The 17,099-nt window shown below is 39.1% G+C and overlaps 1 protein-coding gene across 3 annotated transcripts in view; it reads left to right on the top strand.

Annotated features, from left to right (window-relative positions):
* OSBPL9 (oxysterol binding protein like 9) overlaps positions 1-17,099 on the top strand; it is a 273,396-nt gene that overhangs the window by 148,873 nt on the left and 107,424 nt on the right. For all 3 annotated transcript variants that reach the window (XM_052638144.1, XM_052638143.1, XM_052638142.1), the window contains exon 3: positions 9,050-9,128. In XM_052638144.1, coding sequence (XP_052494104.1) covers positions 9,050-9,128 — 79 coding nt within the window. The remainder of the gene's footprint in view (positions 1-9,049; positions 9,129-17,099) is intronic.

The following is a 17,099-nucleotide window of genomic DNA, read 5'->3' as shown; positions in this document are numbered from 1 at the left end:
AGGGAAAGTCATTGAAAGATATATATGCTTATTATGTTGGCACAATGAGTCATAAAAGCAGGGATGAAGTAAAAACTTTGAAAATTTGATGAGTTAGCGTAACAAAGAACTTTGCTTAATGATAGAATATTATTTCATATATGGATTAGAAAAGGGAATTTTGCTTTACCAGATATAAAGATAAATAGTATAAACCCAGATTAGGGGAGAGGAAGGATGTTTGGTGGAAGACAGCTTGGGGAAATTGGTAAACCTCAAACTGCCCAACTATAGAATTTGAGGAGAGATGAGAGGTAGGCATGGAGCAAATCACTGAGGGTCTTTGGGCTAGGCCATGATACAGTGACCATATCCCCTAAACCAGGATACTCCTCTAAGAATAAAAGGGGGTTCTATTCATCATTATGCTAGGATAACAGGAATAAAACAATAGCTCCAATGCTTTGGCCACCTGGTCTGAAGAGCCGACTCATTGGAAAAGACCCTGATGCCGGGAAAGATTGAGGGCAGGAGGAGAAGCGGGCAACAGAGAATGAGGTTGTTGGATGGGCATCACTGACTTGATGGACATGAGTTTGAGCAAACTCCGGGAGATAGTGAAGGATAGGTAGGGAAGCCTGGCATGCTGCAGTCATGGGGTCTCAAAGAGTCAGACATGACTTAGCAACTGAACAACAACAAACAACAATAGGAATAATCTGAAACTGTTGCAGATAAACCGGATCATACAGTGTGCCTTATTTCAATGTAAAGAAGAGCTACTGATATGATTACAAGGAGTGGGAGGTTAAAATAAATTTTAGGCAGGAGACTTGGACAAGTCTGAATAATAATCTTGGTTGGAACAGAAAGAGAGAGGTGGGCCATTTGCTAGATGAGGCTGTATAATGGAGAAAGATTGTTGGTATTATTTTTGTTGTTGTTAAAGAGTGTAAAGTCTTGGCATATGTAAATGATGTTGAGAAGGAGCCAGTAGAAAGAAGAGGAGCTGAAGATTAGAGTTAGAGGCCTGAAGAAAGGTAATAGGCCCTTTTTCAATTACGACAAGTGAAAAGAAGCAAGACTGGGTATGGATGCAGAGGAATCTTCAGGTGGGAGGGCATAATAGGTGCAGAGTTCCTACCTAATGACTGTTTAGGTTGTTGAGGGTTCAAGGAAAGTAGAGAAGATTTCAAATAGCTACCGTGGACAGTGGAAGAGAGACCAATAGCAAGACAAGGACGCCCCCTACTCTCCTTATATTCAACATTGCCTACCACTCTAGGGTCAGTCTGAAACCAGGCAGTCCTAGCCAATGAATAAAACAAGAAAAATAAATATAAAGTGTGAGGATTGGAGTAGAAGAAATAAAATTGTTATTATTCATGGCAGCTTTAATTGAACATATAGAGAATCCAAAAGAATCTGCAGATAAACTAAAGAATTGAAAAGTGAATTTAGCAAGGTTAGGAGATCCAAGAACACTATACAAAAATAAACTGTATTTCAATATATCAGCAACTTGTAATTAGAAAATAAATTTTTAAAAATGAGAACATTTACCATAGCATCAAAACATTAATTACTTAGGTATAAATATTAACAATAGGTAGATAAGACCTTTACTCAGAAAACTATAAACACTGAAGTTATATATGTACCTATGGCTGACTCATGTTGATATATGGCAGAAACCAACACAACATTGTAAAGGAGTTGTCCTCTAATTTAAAATAAATATTAAAAAAAGACCTAAATAAATGGCAGTCCCAGTTTGTTCCCAATCAGTATCCTAATAAGTGAGTATGTAAAAAGTGTGTGTAAAACTTGTTCAACTGCTGACTGTAAAGTTTATAAAGGGCCAAGAATATTCACTTTTGATTCCTGCCTTAGTCAACAAAGAGACCCCAGTAGATATCAACTTCTCTCACCTGCCATTCTAGGGAGAACTGGCTATGACCATGGTCGTGATGTTGATTTACAATTTATAAAGGCCAAAAGACAAATGTTGGAGGACTTATTCAATTTGATTATTGTTGTTGTTCAGGTGCCAAGTCATGTCCGACTCTTCACGGCCCCACGTACTGCAGCATGCCAGGCTTCCCTGTCCCTCACTATCTTGTAGAGTTTGCCCAAGTTCATGTCCATTGAATTGGTGATGCTATCCAACCATCTCCTCCTCTGTCACCCTCTTCTGCCCTCAGTCTTTCCCAGCATCAGGGTCTTTTCCAGTGAGTCAGCTGTTCACATCACCTGAAACACAGGTGTAGAGACTTCTGGATGATAACATAGGAGAATACTTTCATGGCATTAGGATTAGTAAAGATTTCCTAAAGAAGATACAGAAAGCACAACCATAGTTGTAAAACCAATACATTTTACTGCGTTAAAGTTAACTCTTCATGAAAAGACATCATTATGAGAGTACAAAGGCTGGCAAGAGGGTGGGAGAAAATATTTGCCTAATTCATAACTATGAAAGATTCATGTCCAGGATATATTTTAAAAAAACCGCCTAAAATAATTAGAAAATGGTAGTCTAGTCTATTCAATAGACAAGAAACTTGAACTGTTTCACAAAAGTCTCGCCAAATGGTCACGAACATAAAAAGATACGAACTTTGTTGTTTTCAGGGAAATATAATTAGGACCACCAAGAGCTACTAGTACTCACCTGCCAGAATGACTAACGTAAAAAAAGTGTTAGTGAAGATGTAGAACGATTGAAACTTTCATACACTATAGGTTGGAGTATTTTTGGCTCAATGAGTATGTCAAGGGTATATCTTGGCACCCTGCTTATTTAACTTATATGCAGAGTACATCATGAGAAATGCCAGACTGGATGAAGCACAAGCTGGAATCAAGATTGCTGGAAAAAATGTCAATAATCTCAGATATGCAGATGACACCACCTTTATGGCAGAAAGCAAAGAAGAACTAAAGAGCTTCTTGATGAAAGTGAAAGACAAGAGTAAAAAAGTTGGCTTAAAACTCAACATTCAGAAAACTAAGATCATGGCATCTGGCCCCATCACTTCATGGCAAATAGATGGGGAAACAACGAAAACAGTGACAGACTTTATTTTTTGGGCTCCAAAATCGCTACAGATGGTGACTGCAGCCATGAAATTAAAAGACGCTTGCTTCTTGGAAGAAAAGCTATGACCAACCTAGACAGCGTATTAAAGAGCTGAGACATTACTTTGCCGACAAAGGTCTGTCTAGTCAAAGCTATGGTTTCTCCAGTAGTTATGTATGGATGTGAGAGTTGGACTATAAAAAAAGCTGAGCACCGAAGGATTAATGCTTTTGAACTGTGGTGTTGGAGAAGTCTCTTGAGAGTCCCTTGGGCTGCAAGGAATTCCAACCAGTCAATCCTAAAGGAAATAAGTCCTGAATATTCATTGGAAGGACTGTTGATGAAGCTGAAACTCTAATGCTTTGGCCATCTGATGTGAAGAACTGAGTCATCTGAAAAGACCTTGATGCTGGGGAAGATTGAAGGCAGGAAGAGAAGGGGATGACAGTGGATGAGATGGTTGGATGGCATCACCAACTCAATGGACATGAATTTGAGCAAGCTCCAGGAGTTGGTGATGGACAGGGAAGCCTGGCGTGCTGCAGTCTTGGGGTCGCAAAGAGTTGGATACGACTGAGCAACTGAACTGAGAACTGTTTGACAGTGTCTATTAAAATTGGTGTGTGCAAACCATAAGACTTAGCAAATTCATTCCTACATTGTATCTACTAGAAATATAAGCATATGTATACATATATATAACACACAAGATATGAATGACAATGTCATAGCAGCATGATTCTAATAACCTAAGACTGGAAAACAACATAAATGTCCATCTGCAATGAAATTGATAAATTGTGGATATTCCTACAAAAGAATACTACATATAGCAATAGAAATAACAAACCATTGCTACGTGCAGCATCTTGGATGAATTTCACAAACATGTTGAGTGAAAGAAGCCAGACACAAAAGAAAATATGTGATATGAGTCCATTTGTATGGAGACGGACAAAACTACTTTTAATGTTAGAAGTAGGGATGCTGTTTGGCTTTGGGATGGAGGACAAGGCTAATGATTAGGAAAGGGTACAAGGAGAGCATTTCTTTATTGAGCTTGTAAAGTTATGATTTGTGTATATGTTTGTTCAGTCACTAAGTTGTGTCTGGCTGTTTGCCATCCCATGGACTATGGCACACCAGGCTTCTCTGTCCTTCACCATCTCCCGGAGTTTGTTCATATTCATGTCCAGGGAAGCACGTCAGGCTTCCCTTGTGGCTTAGTTGGTAAAGAATCCACCTGCAATGAAGGAGACCGGGGTTCGATCCCTGGGTTGGGAAGAACCCCTGGAGAAGGGAAAGGCCACCCACTCCAGTATTCTGGCCCCTGGAGAATTCCGTGGACTGAGTAGTCCATGGGGTTGCAAAGAGTCGGACACTACTGAGCGACTTTCACTTTCATGTCCATTCAGTTGGTCATGCTATCTAACCATCTCATCCTCTGCCTCCCTCTTTTCCTCCTGCCCTCAATCTTTCCCAGCATCTAGGGCATTTCCAATGAGTCAGCTCTTCATATCAGGTGGCCAAAGTATTGGAGCTTCAACTCCAGCATCAATCCTTCCAATGAATACTCGGAGTAGATTTCCTTTAGAATCAACTGGTTTGGTCTTCTTGCAGTCCAACGGACGCTCAAGAGTCTTCTCCAGCACCATGATTCAAAAGCACCATGATTCATCAGTTCTTCGGTACTCAGCCTTCTTTATGGTCCAACTCTCACATCTGTACATGACTGCTTACCTTTCAGTATAACGTTATTTTCAAGTGATGTATGTAAAATGCTTATCATAGTGGCTGGTTTATTACTGCCAGTTCACTAACTGACAGTGTTAACTTTTTTACTATGGTTCAGTTCTCTGTAATGGCTAGGTCAAGGACAATGCTGTCCAGTAGAATTTACTGCAATTATTAAAATGTTCTGTATCTACAGTGTCTAGTCCCATAGCCTCTGGCCACATGGGGCTATTGAGTATTTGAAATACGACTGAAGAACTTATTTAAAGTTTTACTTAAAAAAAAATAAAGTTTTACTTAAATTTACTCAATTATAATTAAAATTTAAATACCTTTATGTGACTAACAGCTATCGTATTGGATATGGTAAGATATCCAGGTCTAAGGAATTGACATGGGAATGAGTCAGTGAAGGAGAAAGACAGTGAAGTTTATTTTAGTTGAATAATCACGAAACTGAGAGGTCAGAGTGTCAGATGAATTGTGCATCTGTACACTGAAGAATGCTCAGGGCAATGGCAAGACTGGGTTGGCATTGGAGGTAGTTAGGTAGGTTCCAGAGTCTTCAAAGAAGCATTTGGATAGAGGAGGGGAAAAATGTAATGGACCAAGAAAGAATGCTCTTTCCCCTGTGGGTTGTCAGAGATACTTGGATAGAAATGTTTCTGAAGCACGACTTAAGTAGTGAAGAGTCATTGAAAGAACACGTTTTAAAACAGAAGTGGTTAGGAGCAGTAGCAGTGCTTCAGAGCGGTGTTCTGTGACAAAACTCAAGTGTAGTAAAGTATTGAAGAGCTGTGAGAGTAAAACTTGGTGCAGAGGTGGGAAAGGAAGCTAATTGCCAGGAGTAGGTGAAAGGTTAAGGTGTGGGCAGTTTTCAAAAAGCTCCTCCTGGTGAAAGCAGTAAGAAAGGAGGTGGTCGCTAGTGGGAATGTGGTGTTTTGCTTTTGTTTAGCAAATGGTAGGAACTGAACTTGAGGAAGGACATGAAAAAGTGAAATTGCTTGGTGTTTTCTTTCAGTGCATAGAGGAAATCTTGAGGCTGAGTACCTACAGGGTCTCTGTGAGGTGAGGAAGAAGTGGCTGGGTGATGACATAGAAATGTTGATTGGGCCAGATCTTGAACCATCTTGAATGGCATTATGAAGAATTGTTGGTTTTATCTCATAGTTCATGGAGAGCCAAGGAAAGTTTTAACTATCTGAGGCTCCTGTAAGAATTTGTGCTTTATAAATACTATTCTGGCAATATCGAGGACTATGGACTAAAGGTAGCCAGACTGAAGACAGATTGCTTCATCAAGCAAGAAGTGATGAAACCCTGAAATAGGGCCATAACAGTTAATAGAAGGAAGAAGAGTTGGGAGAATTTGAGATTATAGTTTGGAAGTGGAATGAGCACAACTTGTGGTGATGGAATAAGGGAGAACAAGTGTTAGAACCGAGAGGTTTCTAAGTTGACTAGTTAACTGATGAATTTATATTAAGGGGCTAAAAAGAACGAACCCAAGTTTGGGATGGTGGTCAGTTATTATATCTCACCAGTTGAGATATAACTCACCCATTTAAAGTAGACGTTTCAGTGTTTTTGGTGCAACTACCATTACAATTTCAATTTTAGAATTTTTTTTAATCACCTTATAAGGAAACTCATACCTATTAGCAGTTACTCCTCATTTTACCCTACGTCCTTCTCCTGCCTCTCAGCCCTGGGCAACCACTAACCTATTCTTAGTCTCTATGAATTTGCCTGTTTGGGACATTTCATATAAATGGAAGCATACAATATGTCCTTTGTGACAAGCTTCTTTTATTCAGCATGTCTTCAAAGTTCATCCAAGTAGGGGTCACTTTTTGCCTTGTTTTATGTATATTCATCTCTTTACATATTTTGTCTCCTCTACCGGAGGCACTGTTGTTATATATTTTAAGCCTGTATCTATTAACAGCGTACTTGCTGTATTTAGTTATGACTTAGCAGATATTTGCTGCATCATAAAGTTAGAAGGTTAACTCCACTAAGCATGAAAGTAATTTAACCTGAATGAGTTGCTCCCACACATGCTTACCCACCAAGATGTGTCTTTATTTGCTGTCATAGAATGTTTGCCAAATGGTTCTGGTTCTGCCGTTAACTCTGTATGACCTGGGTATGTCATTATATTCTGGATACACTTTCTGTATCTGAAAATAGTTATAAAAATCCCTACCCTATATAGTATAGAGGAATGACTAAGATAATGCAGGTTGGTAGGATTTGGATAGAATTGGGGTTCATCCGGACAGTCTCTGAGAAGAAAGAGGAACAGGTTTCCTCCCTTATCTGAAAGATGAGTATTCTTATGAAACCTTTTGTAAGGCAAAATGGCGAAAGCAGAAAAGCAGTTACCTTAGGATGCTGCTTCCTAACGTATACAGAAAACAAATAGAGATAAAGCCCAGATCCTCTCTGATACAGTTCAAAGCTGACAACTTGATGCTGAGATGCTGAGTGTAGTTCCTGAGGAGGGAGCTTGGCGGTTCTACTCTTACTGTTTGTGGTGTTTCCTGCCTCTGTAATGGCCTAGGGCAAAACAAATCTGAATGCTGTTTTTGCTTTTCACCTATTTTCTGGAAAATTTCCAGCTTTCTTCTGGTGAGTGAAAACAGGTACAGCCTTTACAATGGGGTTACATACAGTAAACCTAGTGTAAGTCAGAAATGCATTTAATACACCTAATGTACTGAATACCATGGCTTAGGCTCACGTGCCTTAAACATGTTCAGAACACTTATGTGAGCCTATAGTTGGGCAAAATCATTTCACACAAAGCCTGTTTTATAATATAGTATTGAATAGCCCCAGTATTCTTGCCTGGAGAATCCCATGGGCAGAGGAGCCTGGTGGGCTACAGCTCATGGAGTTGCAGACTCGAACGTGACTAACACACACACATGTTGAATAGCTCATGTAATTTATTGAATACCGTACTAAAAACCAGAGTGGTTAATTGGATACAGGAATGGTTGTCAGTGTTCGTTGTTCCGCCTTGTGATCACGTGGCTGACTGGGAGCTGCTGCCCAGCATCGTGGGAGAGTATCACCACATATTGCTCGCTCAGGAAAAGACCCAAATTCAAAATTCAGAGTATGATTTCTGCTGAGTATTTATGGCTTTCACACCTGTAAAGTTGAAAAGTCCTAAGTCAAACTATCATAAGTTGGGACGAGCTATACTAATGAAGGTCTTTTGTAAAAAGTATAGTGGCATGGGTGACCTGTAAATGTTTGACTCTATTGCCTGAAACTCCTGGGATAGGAGTAGCCCTTTTTCATAAGATTTGGAATTTTGGCCCCTTGAGTCCTTTCAATCCCATTTTACAAGGTCCTGCTTTTGTCGGTGGTACCACTGACTGCTTCTTTTGTCATCAACGTGGGGCGTTGTAGTTGTGTCAGGTTCTCTAGCTATTCTGTTTGGAATACCTTAGCACCCTTATTTCTTAAGAACACTGACCAGTAGCCTCCCTGTTTTTCATAGCGTTATATTGTTTTAATATGGCTGCATATAGTTGAATACAAAAAAAGATAAAGTTTAAAACCCACTCTATCCACCTTCCTGAAACAAGCAACTTATAACTGCAGGCCTACCTTACCCCTCTCTTTTGGAGAATTGTTCATGCTTTTATTTTAAAAAAACATATACTGAGTGTGTACTTGAATGCCATGTCTCAAAATAAAATAGTCCTCAGATCTCATAGCAATTCAGTGGGAGAAGGCAGACATAGATGATCGCATGATATGGAAGTGCAGTAGCAGCGCACACCTGGAAGCAGCCATTGGGACAGGGTTTTGAAGCAATTGTCACCTGGTGTTTCTTTACTAATAAATATAACACAGAAGCAGCCTGATGAAAAGCACTGATGTTCTTTGAGCCTCAGAACAACTGAGGTGACTCCCATTTTAGAGAGCAATCTGAAACTCAGAAAGGGTCAATGGCTGGGTTTTAAATAGATTCTAGACTTAGATTCTATGTTTATCCCCTCGTCCTCACCATATCCATGCCCCTTAGGCAAGAGTGGGAAGTACCCTTGCAGACTACTACAGTGCTCTGCCACCCCCCTCCTCTGTAAGCAAAGCTGGAGTCTCAGCTTCCCTTTTCTGTGTCTAGCCTGCTTCCAGTGTCGTAGGTGCATTGAGCATTCCAGGGCTGTAGCAGTAGCGAATATTGCTGATGTCATTGTTTGCCTTATTGGGATTTTGCTCTTTGTTTCACAGGGAGCTGTGATTGGTATAGACGATGAGGACGACAGCACCTTCACAATAACTGTTGATCAGAAAACCTTCCATTTCCAGGGTGAGCTGAAAGAAGAGATTTTTTTCTCTTCGCAGTCCCAACTGCTTCTTTCCTTCTCCTGTGGGTTGTTTGCTGGATGACTAGAATGGCTTTTACAACTGATCCTGTATGAACGAGTGCACAGGAACGTTCTGGATGAAGTGGTACTGCAGGTTAGGCAGGGATTTAATCATATCTGCAGCGGATACAGATCTCTTTGAAACATCTGTGGATCTGGCTGCAACTGGAGATTAAAAATTTAAACGATAAAAATCAGTGAAGGGAGAGAGTAATGGGCTGCTGCTGCTGCTGCTGCTGGCTTGTGTTTACAGAAGGTTGCTGATCTTCTTTATCGAGGAGTATGGCTCTGCTTCTGCATGAAGAGTCTAAAGACTGATTGTGAAGGTTGCAGTGTTTGTCCCTGTAAAACTCACAATATAAATTAAATTGAAGCTAGTGGCAGCCTTTGGCTTAAGGTTTTGCTTTGCTTCAAGAACTACAAGTTTGCATTCATTTCATCTGCATTCTGTCTTGTCTGCCAGCCGTCATTTCTCTGCTATTATCCTTTTTATAGTTAATAACACCAAATGCCATCTGCCACTGCTATGTTTCGGCATTGCATGCTCTGGTTCACCGGTAGAAAGGGTAAGGTACTGGATGATCATTCTCATTTCATCTTGCTTTGAAAACTCTATAAACCAGCAAATAAAAGTCAGTTTTAATGATCCTGTCCTAATGTACTCTCATCTGTTAGGAGTGTCTATTAGCTTTGATACTAATGTTTTTGCTATTTTGCCTATCGAGAGTAACCTCTATTTTCTATTTAAAGCAGCCCAAGAAACTTAGAAATTGAGAATATTTGCACTTTTTCTGAACTACAAGTGACAGTGCACTGTGATAGATGCTAGGTATAACAGGATTAAAAAAAATAGTAAATCAGTTTATTGTTTAAAAATGTTTTGGTTATGAAGTCTAACAGTGACCAGATACGTTATGTGGGATGTTCAGACAGCTATTGTCCTTCTGTATTAGGATAGTATATTGCAGTAATTTTTCTTCATTGTCTTGTTGGCACATAGAAATGAAAGATGCAGCTTATATATAATAAAGACAAGCCAATGTACTCACTTGTGATATCTCTAATGCTTTTAGGAAAAAGCATTCTTAGAGTATTTATTATGTTTGGTCATATTTTTTTACTCAGAACTGCTTTTAACTAATAATGCTCTCTTGAAATTTTCTACTACATTTAATTTCATAAAACATTTAAAATCTTAGTTTAAGAAAGTCCATGGCCTTTATTTTTAGGTTAAATATATAATGCTGCTTATCAGTGAAACCAGATAATACTCACACTCTGGAACTCTTTACTTGAATGAACTTGAATACTTTAATGTATTTCAAGTAGTAGCTGCTAGATACAGGTAAAGACTGCAGCATGACATTCTCTTCTCTGCAGTTACTAAGAAGACATCTTCTTTGGACTTCAGAAGCTATATTGTTTGCCTGTTTAAAGGAGAGGAGACTCAGGCCTCTAGAGTAAAGGCACCTCTACGTCTCTGATTTAAATTATTTATGTTAAACTGATCTTCCCTTTAACACTTCTGTATTTATGTTGTTTGCTTGTAAAACAAATGATTCCTTTAATGAATCATTTAAATGGCAAGGATAAATAAGTGTTATATGTATTTTTAAAATGGATACTTAGTTCTGAGACTGTTGGATTCATTAGTTTGTTTTCTACTGTAATAGTTTTGGAAGTCTCAGACAACATGAGATTATTTGGCTTTTGTAAAGAACTCTAATATTCTTTATATTCTTGGACATAATAAGAATTATTTTGCATTCATAGGTCCTTGCTCATAAGTTTGCTGAAAAATTGATGAAATTTTCAATGTTTAAGGTCTTATATTCTTGATTAGAATTGAAAGCAAGTTAAGATGGATATACATTAGCATGTGTGTAAATGTGTTGACTTTTTAAAGTTTAATATAACAGAATTTTTTGAAGCAAGTGAAGTATCAGTTGAGACATCTATAAAACAAATTCTGCTTACTTTCAACTCTTAAAGGGAAAGCTAGAATTTGTTTAGATCCACTAATTTGTTCAACATCTATTTTAGACATTATTCTAAGTTCTGGGGATACAGTAGTGAACAAAATATAAAATTCCTCCCCTCTGTAGCATCTAATCTGATAGAGGAGAAAGCCAATAAATAAGATGAATTGGTAAAATACAAGGAAATAAGACAGTGCCAAGTCCTGGGGAGGGAAAAAAAAAAAAAAAAAAACGCAGGAAAGGAAAAAATGAAATAGAAGTGTGTGTATATTTGTAGGGGGTGGTTTAAAATTTTAGATGGCTGGGGAGACTCATTGGGATCATGCCTTTCAGTGAAAGACCTGAAGGAAGTGAGGGAACAAGCTTATATGGCTTTGTTGGGGATGATGGTGAAGAGTAAATCACTCCAGGCAAAGGAAATAGTAAGTGCAAAAGGGTGTGCCGGCCATATTTGAAGACCAGCAAGGAGGCCAGCTCTGGTTGGAGTGCGGATAACCATGGGGAGGGTAGTGTGAGATGATGTCTAAGAGGTAACGTTGTATGAGGCCTTATATGACACAGTAAGGACATTGAATTTTACTGAGATAAGAAGCCATTATAGATGGTTTTAAGCAGAGGAGTGACCTGATGTGATTTTTAAACAGTTATCACCCTGGGCACTGTTTTGAGAATAAAATGCAAGAGGCAGGAACAGAGCAGAGAAACTAATTAGGAGGCCAGAGTAATCCAGAGGAGAGATGACGGCGGCTCCCACAGGGTAGCAGTGGGAGTAGAGAGGTAGTGAGAAGCGGTTGAATTGTGCATGTGTGTTTAATCAACTCTATTGAGGTATAATTAATATGCAATAAAATGTATGCTCTATAAAATTCAGTGAATATTGACGAATTTACTTACTCATATAGCTGCTACCATAATCAAGGTCTGGAACATTTCTGTCATCCAGGAGATTCTTTTATTCTTTTGTCAGTCTACACTCCAGCCCCTGGCTCCAGACAGCAACTGATCTACTTTCTATCGCTAAAGATGAGATTTTTCTTTTGGAGAGGTTCACACAAATAGAATCTTTCAGTATGTACTCTTTTTTGTCTGGCTTTATTTTAGCTCAGTATGTTTTTAATACTCGTCCATCTTGTTGCATGTATTGGTAATTCCTTTTATATTGCTAAGTAGTAGTTTGTTGTTAGATATTATGTTTTTGAAGGTTGTACTGTAGCATGTGAAAAAAAGACAGTAGGAAGACAGGATGACACCATATTTTTGACTTCAGTGAGACTGGAGTTGCCATTAACTGAAGTGGAGAACCAGTTGGGGGTGGCGGACAGATGGGCGTCGAGAGCTTAGCCTTGGAGATGCTTATAATCAAGTTCTAGATGCCTATCAAATGTCCAAATGGAGATGTCAAGTAGGCAATTGAAGTGTGGCGTTCAGGAGAAAAGTTCAGGCTGAAATAATAAATTTGGGAGTCATTGGCATTTGGGAGGAAGTATGGAGAGAAAAGAGAAGAGGTCCAAGTAGTGAACTCTGGAACACTTTAACATTTATTAGAGGCACAGAGAAGAAGTGGAACTAGCAAAACAGATTGAAAAGAATCAACCAAAAAAGAGGAAGGAAACCAGGTGAGTGTGGTACCCAGAAAACCAAGATAGGAAGTGTTTCTTGGAGATGAGAGGCATCAGCAACTGTCAAATGCTCTTGACTGAGAAAGTTGAGGGCTGATAAATGATCACAAGATTTAACAATCAAGTCTATTGATAACCTTGAGAAGAACAATTTAAAAGTAAGAGTATAGACAGTGCTTCTAAGTTCTGCTATAAAGGGAGGGTGAGAAATACAATAGTAGCTGGGAGAGGAAAATAAGTTTTTTAAAGATAAGAGCAATAATGACATACTGTTCTTATGCTGTTGGTAGTGACTCAGTAGAGAGGGAAAAGTCGATGATGCAAGAGAGAAAAGGGAAAATTATTAAATCAGTGTCTTTGAGACAGCAAGACAGGGTGAGACCTAATGCACAGGGAGGGCATTGCGTTTGGCTCAGGGCATAGACAGTTCATCCATAGTAACAAGAAAGTCAGGTGTATGGTATATACGTAGACAGGCTGTTATCCATCATCTTCATTTCCACTGTGGTTTGACTCTCTAGTTGACCTGCTGCTGCTGCTAAATCGCTACAGTCATGTCCGACTCTGTGTGACCCCATAGATGGCAGCCCACCAGGCTCCCCCTGTCCCTGGGATTCTCCAGGCAAGAACACTGGAGTGGGTTGCCATTTCCTTCTCCAGTGCAGGAAAGTGAAAAGTGAAAGTGAAGTCACTCAGTTGTGTCCGACTCTTAGCAACCCCATGGACTGCAGCCTACCAGGCTCCTCCGCCCATAGTATTTTCCAGGCAAGAGTACTGGAGTGGGTTACCATTGCCTCTCTAGTTGACCTACAGGTCCTGTATCCTGAAACATATTTTGTTAATCATAAAGAGGACTGGTGCCATGAAGAGAACAAACTTTCCTAACAATAGATAATTTTTCATTATAATGATTCTCAGTTCTGATAGCTTGATATTTCAGAGTAGCTACAATTTAAAAGAGATATCATAAAATTCTCCAAACAAAGTTAATTTAAATTAACTTTAGTTTTTGGGGGAAAAAAAAAGCCCTTTTTCCCTCTTTAGGTAATAATTGAAATTACAGTCCTTGCATATTAGAGCTTTAAACAGATTTGAAAACTACAACTTCATTCTGTCATTTTTCAGAGATTAAAAAGAAAATGATTGCCAATTCATCTTTATAAACTGGCTCTTCTGATAAGAGCAAAAAATGATTCCTTTTTCTATCAGTCAGCCAGAATTGTTTGCATTTGGATTCTTAGCTAGACATTGTGTGGACAACAGTTTTGGTATCCATTAGACTGGCTGTTGGGAGAAGGCAATGGCACCCCACTCCAGTCCTCTTGCTTGGAAAATCCCATGGGTGGAGGAGCCTGGTAGGCTGCAGTCCATGGGGTCACTAAGAGTCGGACACGACTGAGTGACTTCACTTTCACTTTTCATTTTCATGCATTGGAGAAGGAAATGGCAACCCACTCCAGTGTTCTTGCCTGGAGAATCCCAGGGACGGGGGAGCCTGGTGGGCTGCCGTCTGTGGGGTTGCACAGAGTCGGACACGACTGAAGTGACTTAGCAGCAGCAGACTGGCTGTTGAGTTCAAACATTTAATGTATGAATAGTATGTGTAACTCCCTGTACTCAGAACTGTATACAAGTTAATAAGACATAAGCCAGGATGTTAGAGAGCTTGTGAAGAAGTAATTATAATGTAGTATAAAATATGCTATAGTAGTAGAAATATGTATAGGACACTGAAATAATGGAGAGGCAAAAGAGACAGACAGTACTTCACAGAAGAGCAGAGTTTTTCTTGTTACCAAGTAATTCTTTTTAAAATAATAACAACTTAAAATTATACTAGTTCTAAAAAATTTCAGGTTGTCCAGAATTACATAATATAAAAACTAAAAGTCCCTGTCGTCAAGCTCTGTCTCTTACCTCTCCCTCCTTGCCTCCTCTACCTGGTAGATTTCTGAAGTCCGAAGAGAAGTTTACCAGGCTGAGGGATGTTGTAGCATTTGCAAAGGTATGGAAATATGAGGCTACCACATGTGTTCCAAGAACTTTGAATGTTTGGTACCATTAGGACAGTGGACAGGAGTTGAGGCAGAGGCCTACATCTAATATGAAAGGGTTTTATTTTTATCCTGAGGTCTGGTAGGAGCCAGTGAAGCAGAGTTTTAAGCAGAGATTAGATAGAGTAAGACATGGTTCTCTAGATAAAGAGCCTTGATTTTTAAGGCCCTGAGTGGATTAAAGCCGTTGGTAATGGGGAAGGAGAAGAGGAAAACAGACTTGACATTTTTTTAGTAAGTAAATCTTTAGGAATTGTTGATTGTTTGGAAATGGGAGCTGAGAGAATGAGAGTAGTAAAGGTATAAGAAGGATGTGGCTTACTATTTTGTTTGGATGTTGTCAACATCTGAAATAGAGAATCTAGAACAGAGATGGTGAGGGACTTCTTACATTTGAGGTGTCTTTGGGACATACAGGTATTGATGGTGATGTCAGTTGGGTCTAAGTCTGGGCTTCCCAGGTGGTGCAGTGATAAAGAATCTGTTGGCCAGTGCAGGAGACACAGGAGACATAGGTTCGGTCCCTGGGTTGGAAAGCTCCTGTGGAGAAGGAAATGGCAACTCGCTCCAGTGTTCTTGTCTGGAAAAGTCCATGAACAGAGAGCCTAATTGGCTACAGTCTTTGGGGTCACAAAGAGTCAGACACGACTGAGCGTGCATGCCTTCCTTCCTGGGCTGAAGATGGAGATTAGTGGTTATCAACATATTACTGGAAGGTAGAATTATTACTAGAATTTAGAAAATTGAATGCTTCCGGGCTAGGCAGATATGTAAAGGAGTGAAGAGTAAAGCTGACTGAAGACTAGCGATTTGGAGAGCTTATGCCCTGTTTGAAGGGGTAGCTGGTACTTAATTCCAGACAGTCGTAGACCTTTGGTAATGCTTGTCCAATGTTTTCAAGAGAAAACTGTCTAGTTTTTCAAGAGAAGCCAGAAATCCAGATTTTTTTTGTATGTGCAAGAGTTTGAATATGTGCATATTAAATCTTCCAGTTTTAAAAAACAATTATGTAGGCCAATGCAGTGCATCTATGAGCTAGCTAAAACCTTCTAGATATTTTAGTCTGTGGTTAAAACTATGGTAGGGTGGTTATGAACCTTCTGGCAGATGTGAATGAGAAGAGAGCCTCCAAACCTGGCAGTATACTAGGGTGGGACCATCAACAGGCTCAAAGGAATGATCAGAAAGGTTGGGGTGAAAGCTACTAGCTTCAACCATATGAAAGTACATACTGCTTTTATCATTCAAAAGTAGTTACATATTGGCAGTTCATATGTGACAACTTAATAAAAGACTAAATGAGCCATAATTCGTACTAATTAGAAAGATATCCAGTTATTTGAATTTTACCTTCAAAAATTATATTTAATGCTTTTATATATGTATATAATTTATAATGTTACTGATAGTGTATTGGAATAATGATAGCTACATTTATCAAATGTTTATTTTATACTATTCAGAGTTTTACATAGTTTAACCCATTCAGTTTTTATGACCTTATGAAGTAGGTACTATTATTTTTATTTTATGGGTAAGGAAACTGGGGGCCACATACATATAGGTAACATTTAGGCAGAAATGGAATTTGAACACAAACAGTTGTGGTCTAGAGCCATTCTCTTAGATGCTACAAAAAAGTTATAGAAATTTGTCAACTAGTGTATAATTAACTTTTATAATTTTATCCAGAAAGGAATTGGTGTAAAATATGAGGAACTTCAAATTACAGTGCAGGTTAATCCAATTAAAATTTTTTGTGATGTTCTACATGTTCCGTTGCTTAGTAGAAATAGTAGCAATAGTGGCAGTAACAGCTACTACTAAATATGTCTTATAAACTAGGCACTCTGTTTAACAGGCAATGTACATTACTTCCATCATTCCTAAACTCCCCAGTGAGGTAGTTATATTTCTACTTTTAGAGTCAGAAAAACTGAGTTTCAGAGAAGCTAAATGCCTGGGATTCGTAGATTGTGCCTACGTCTGTCTAGATCAGTAGCTCTTAAAGTGCAGTCCCTGGCCAACCTAACTAGCATCACCTGGGAACTTGTTGAGACCACAGAATATCAGGCTGAGCCCCAGACTTGCTGAATCAGAAACTCTGGGAATGAGTCCTCTAGTGATTCTGACACACACTGAAGTTTGGGAATCATTGATCTGGATCCAGGGTTTCATGGTGTTATTCTGCTTTATTCTCATAGCCTTATATATTAGGTGTAAGTATCCCCAATTTATATGTGTGAGAAGACACAGAAAGT

This window comes from Budorcas taxicolor, chromosome 3 (assembly GCF_023091745.1).
Source record: "Budorcas taxicolor isolate Tak-1 chromosome 3, Takin1.1, whole genome shotgun sequence".
NCBI lineage: Eukaryota > Metazoa > Chordata > Mammalia > Artiodactyla > Bovidae > Budorcas > Budorcas taxicolor.
This window is presented reverse-complemented; position numbering and strand designations above follow the sequence as displayed.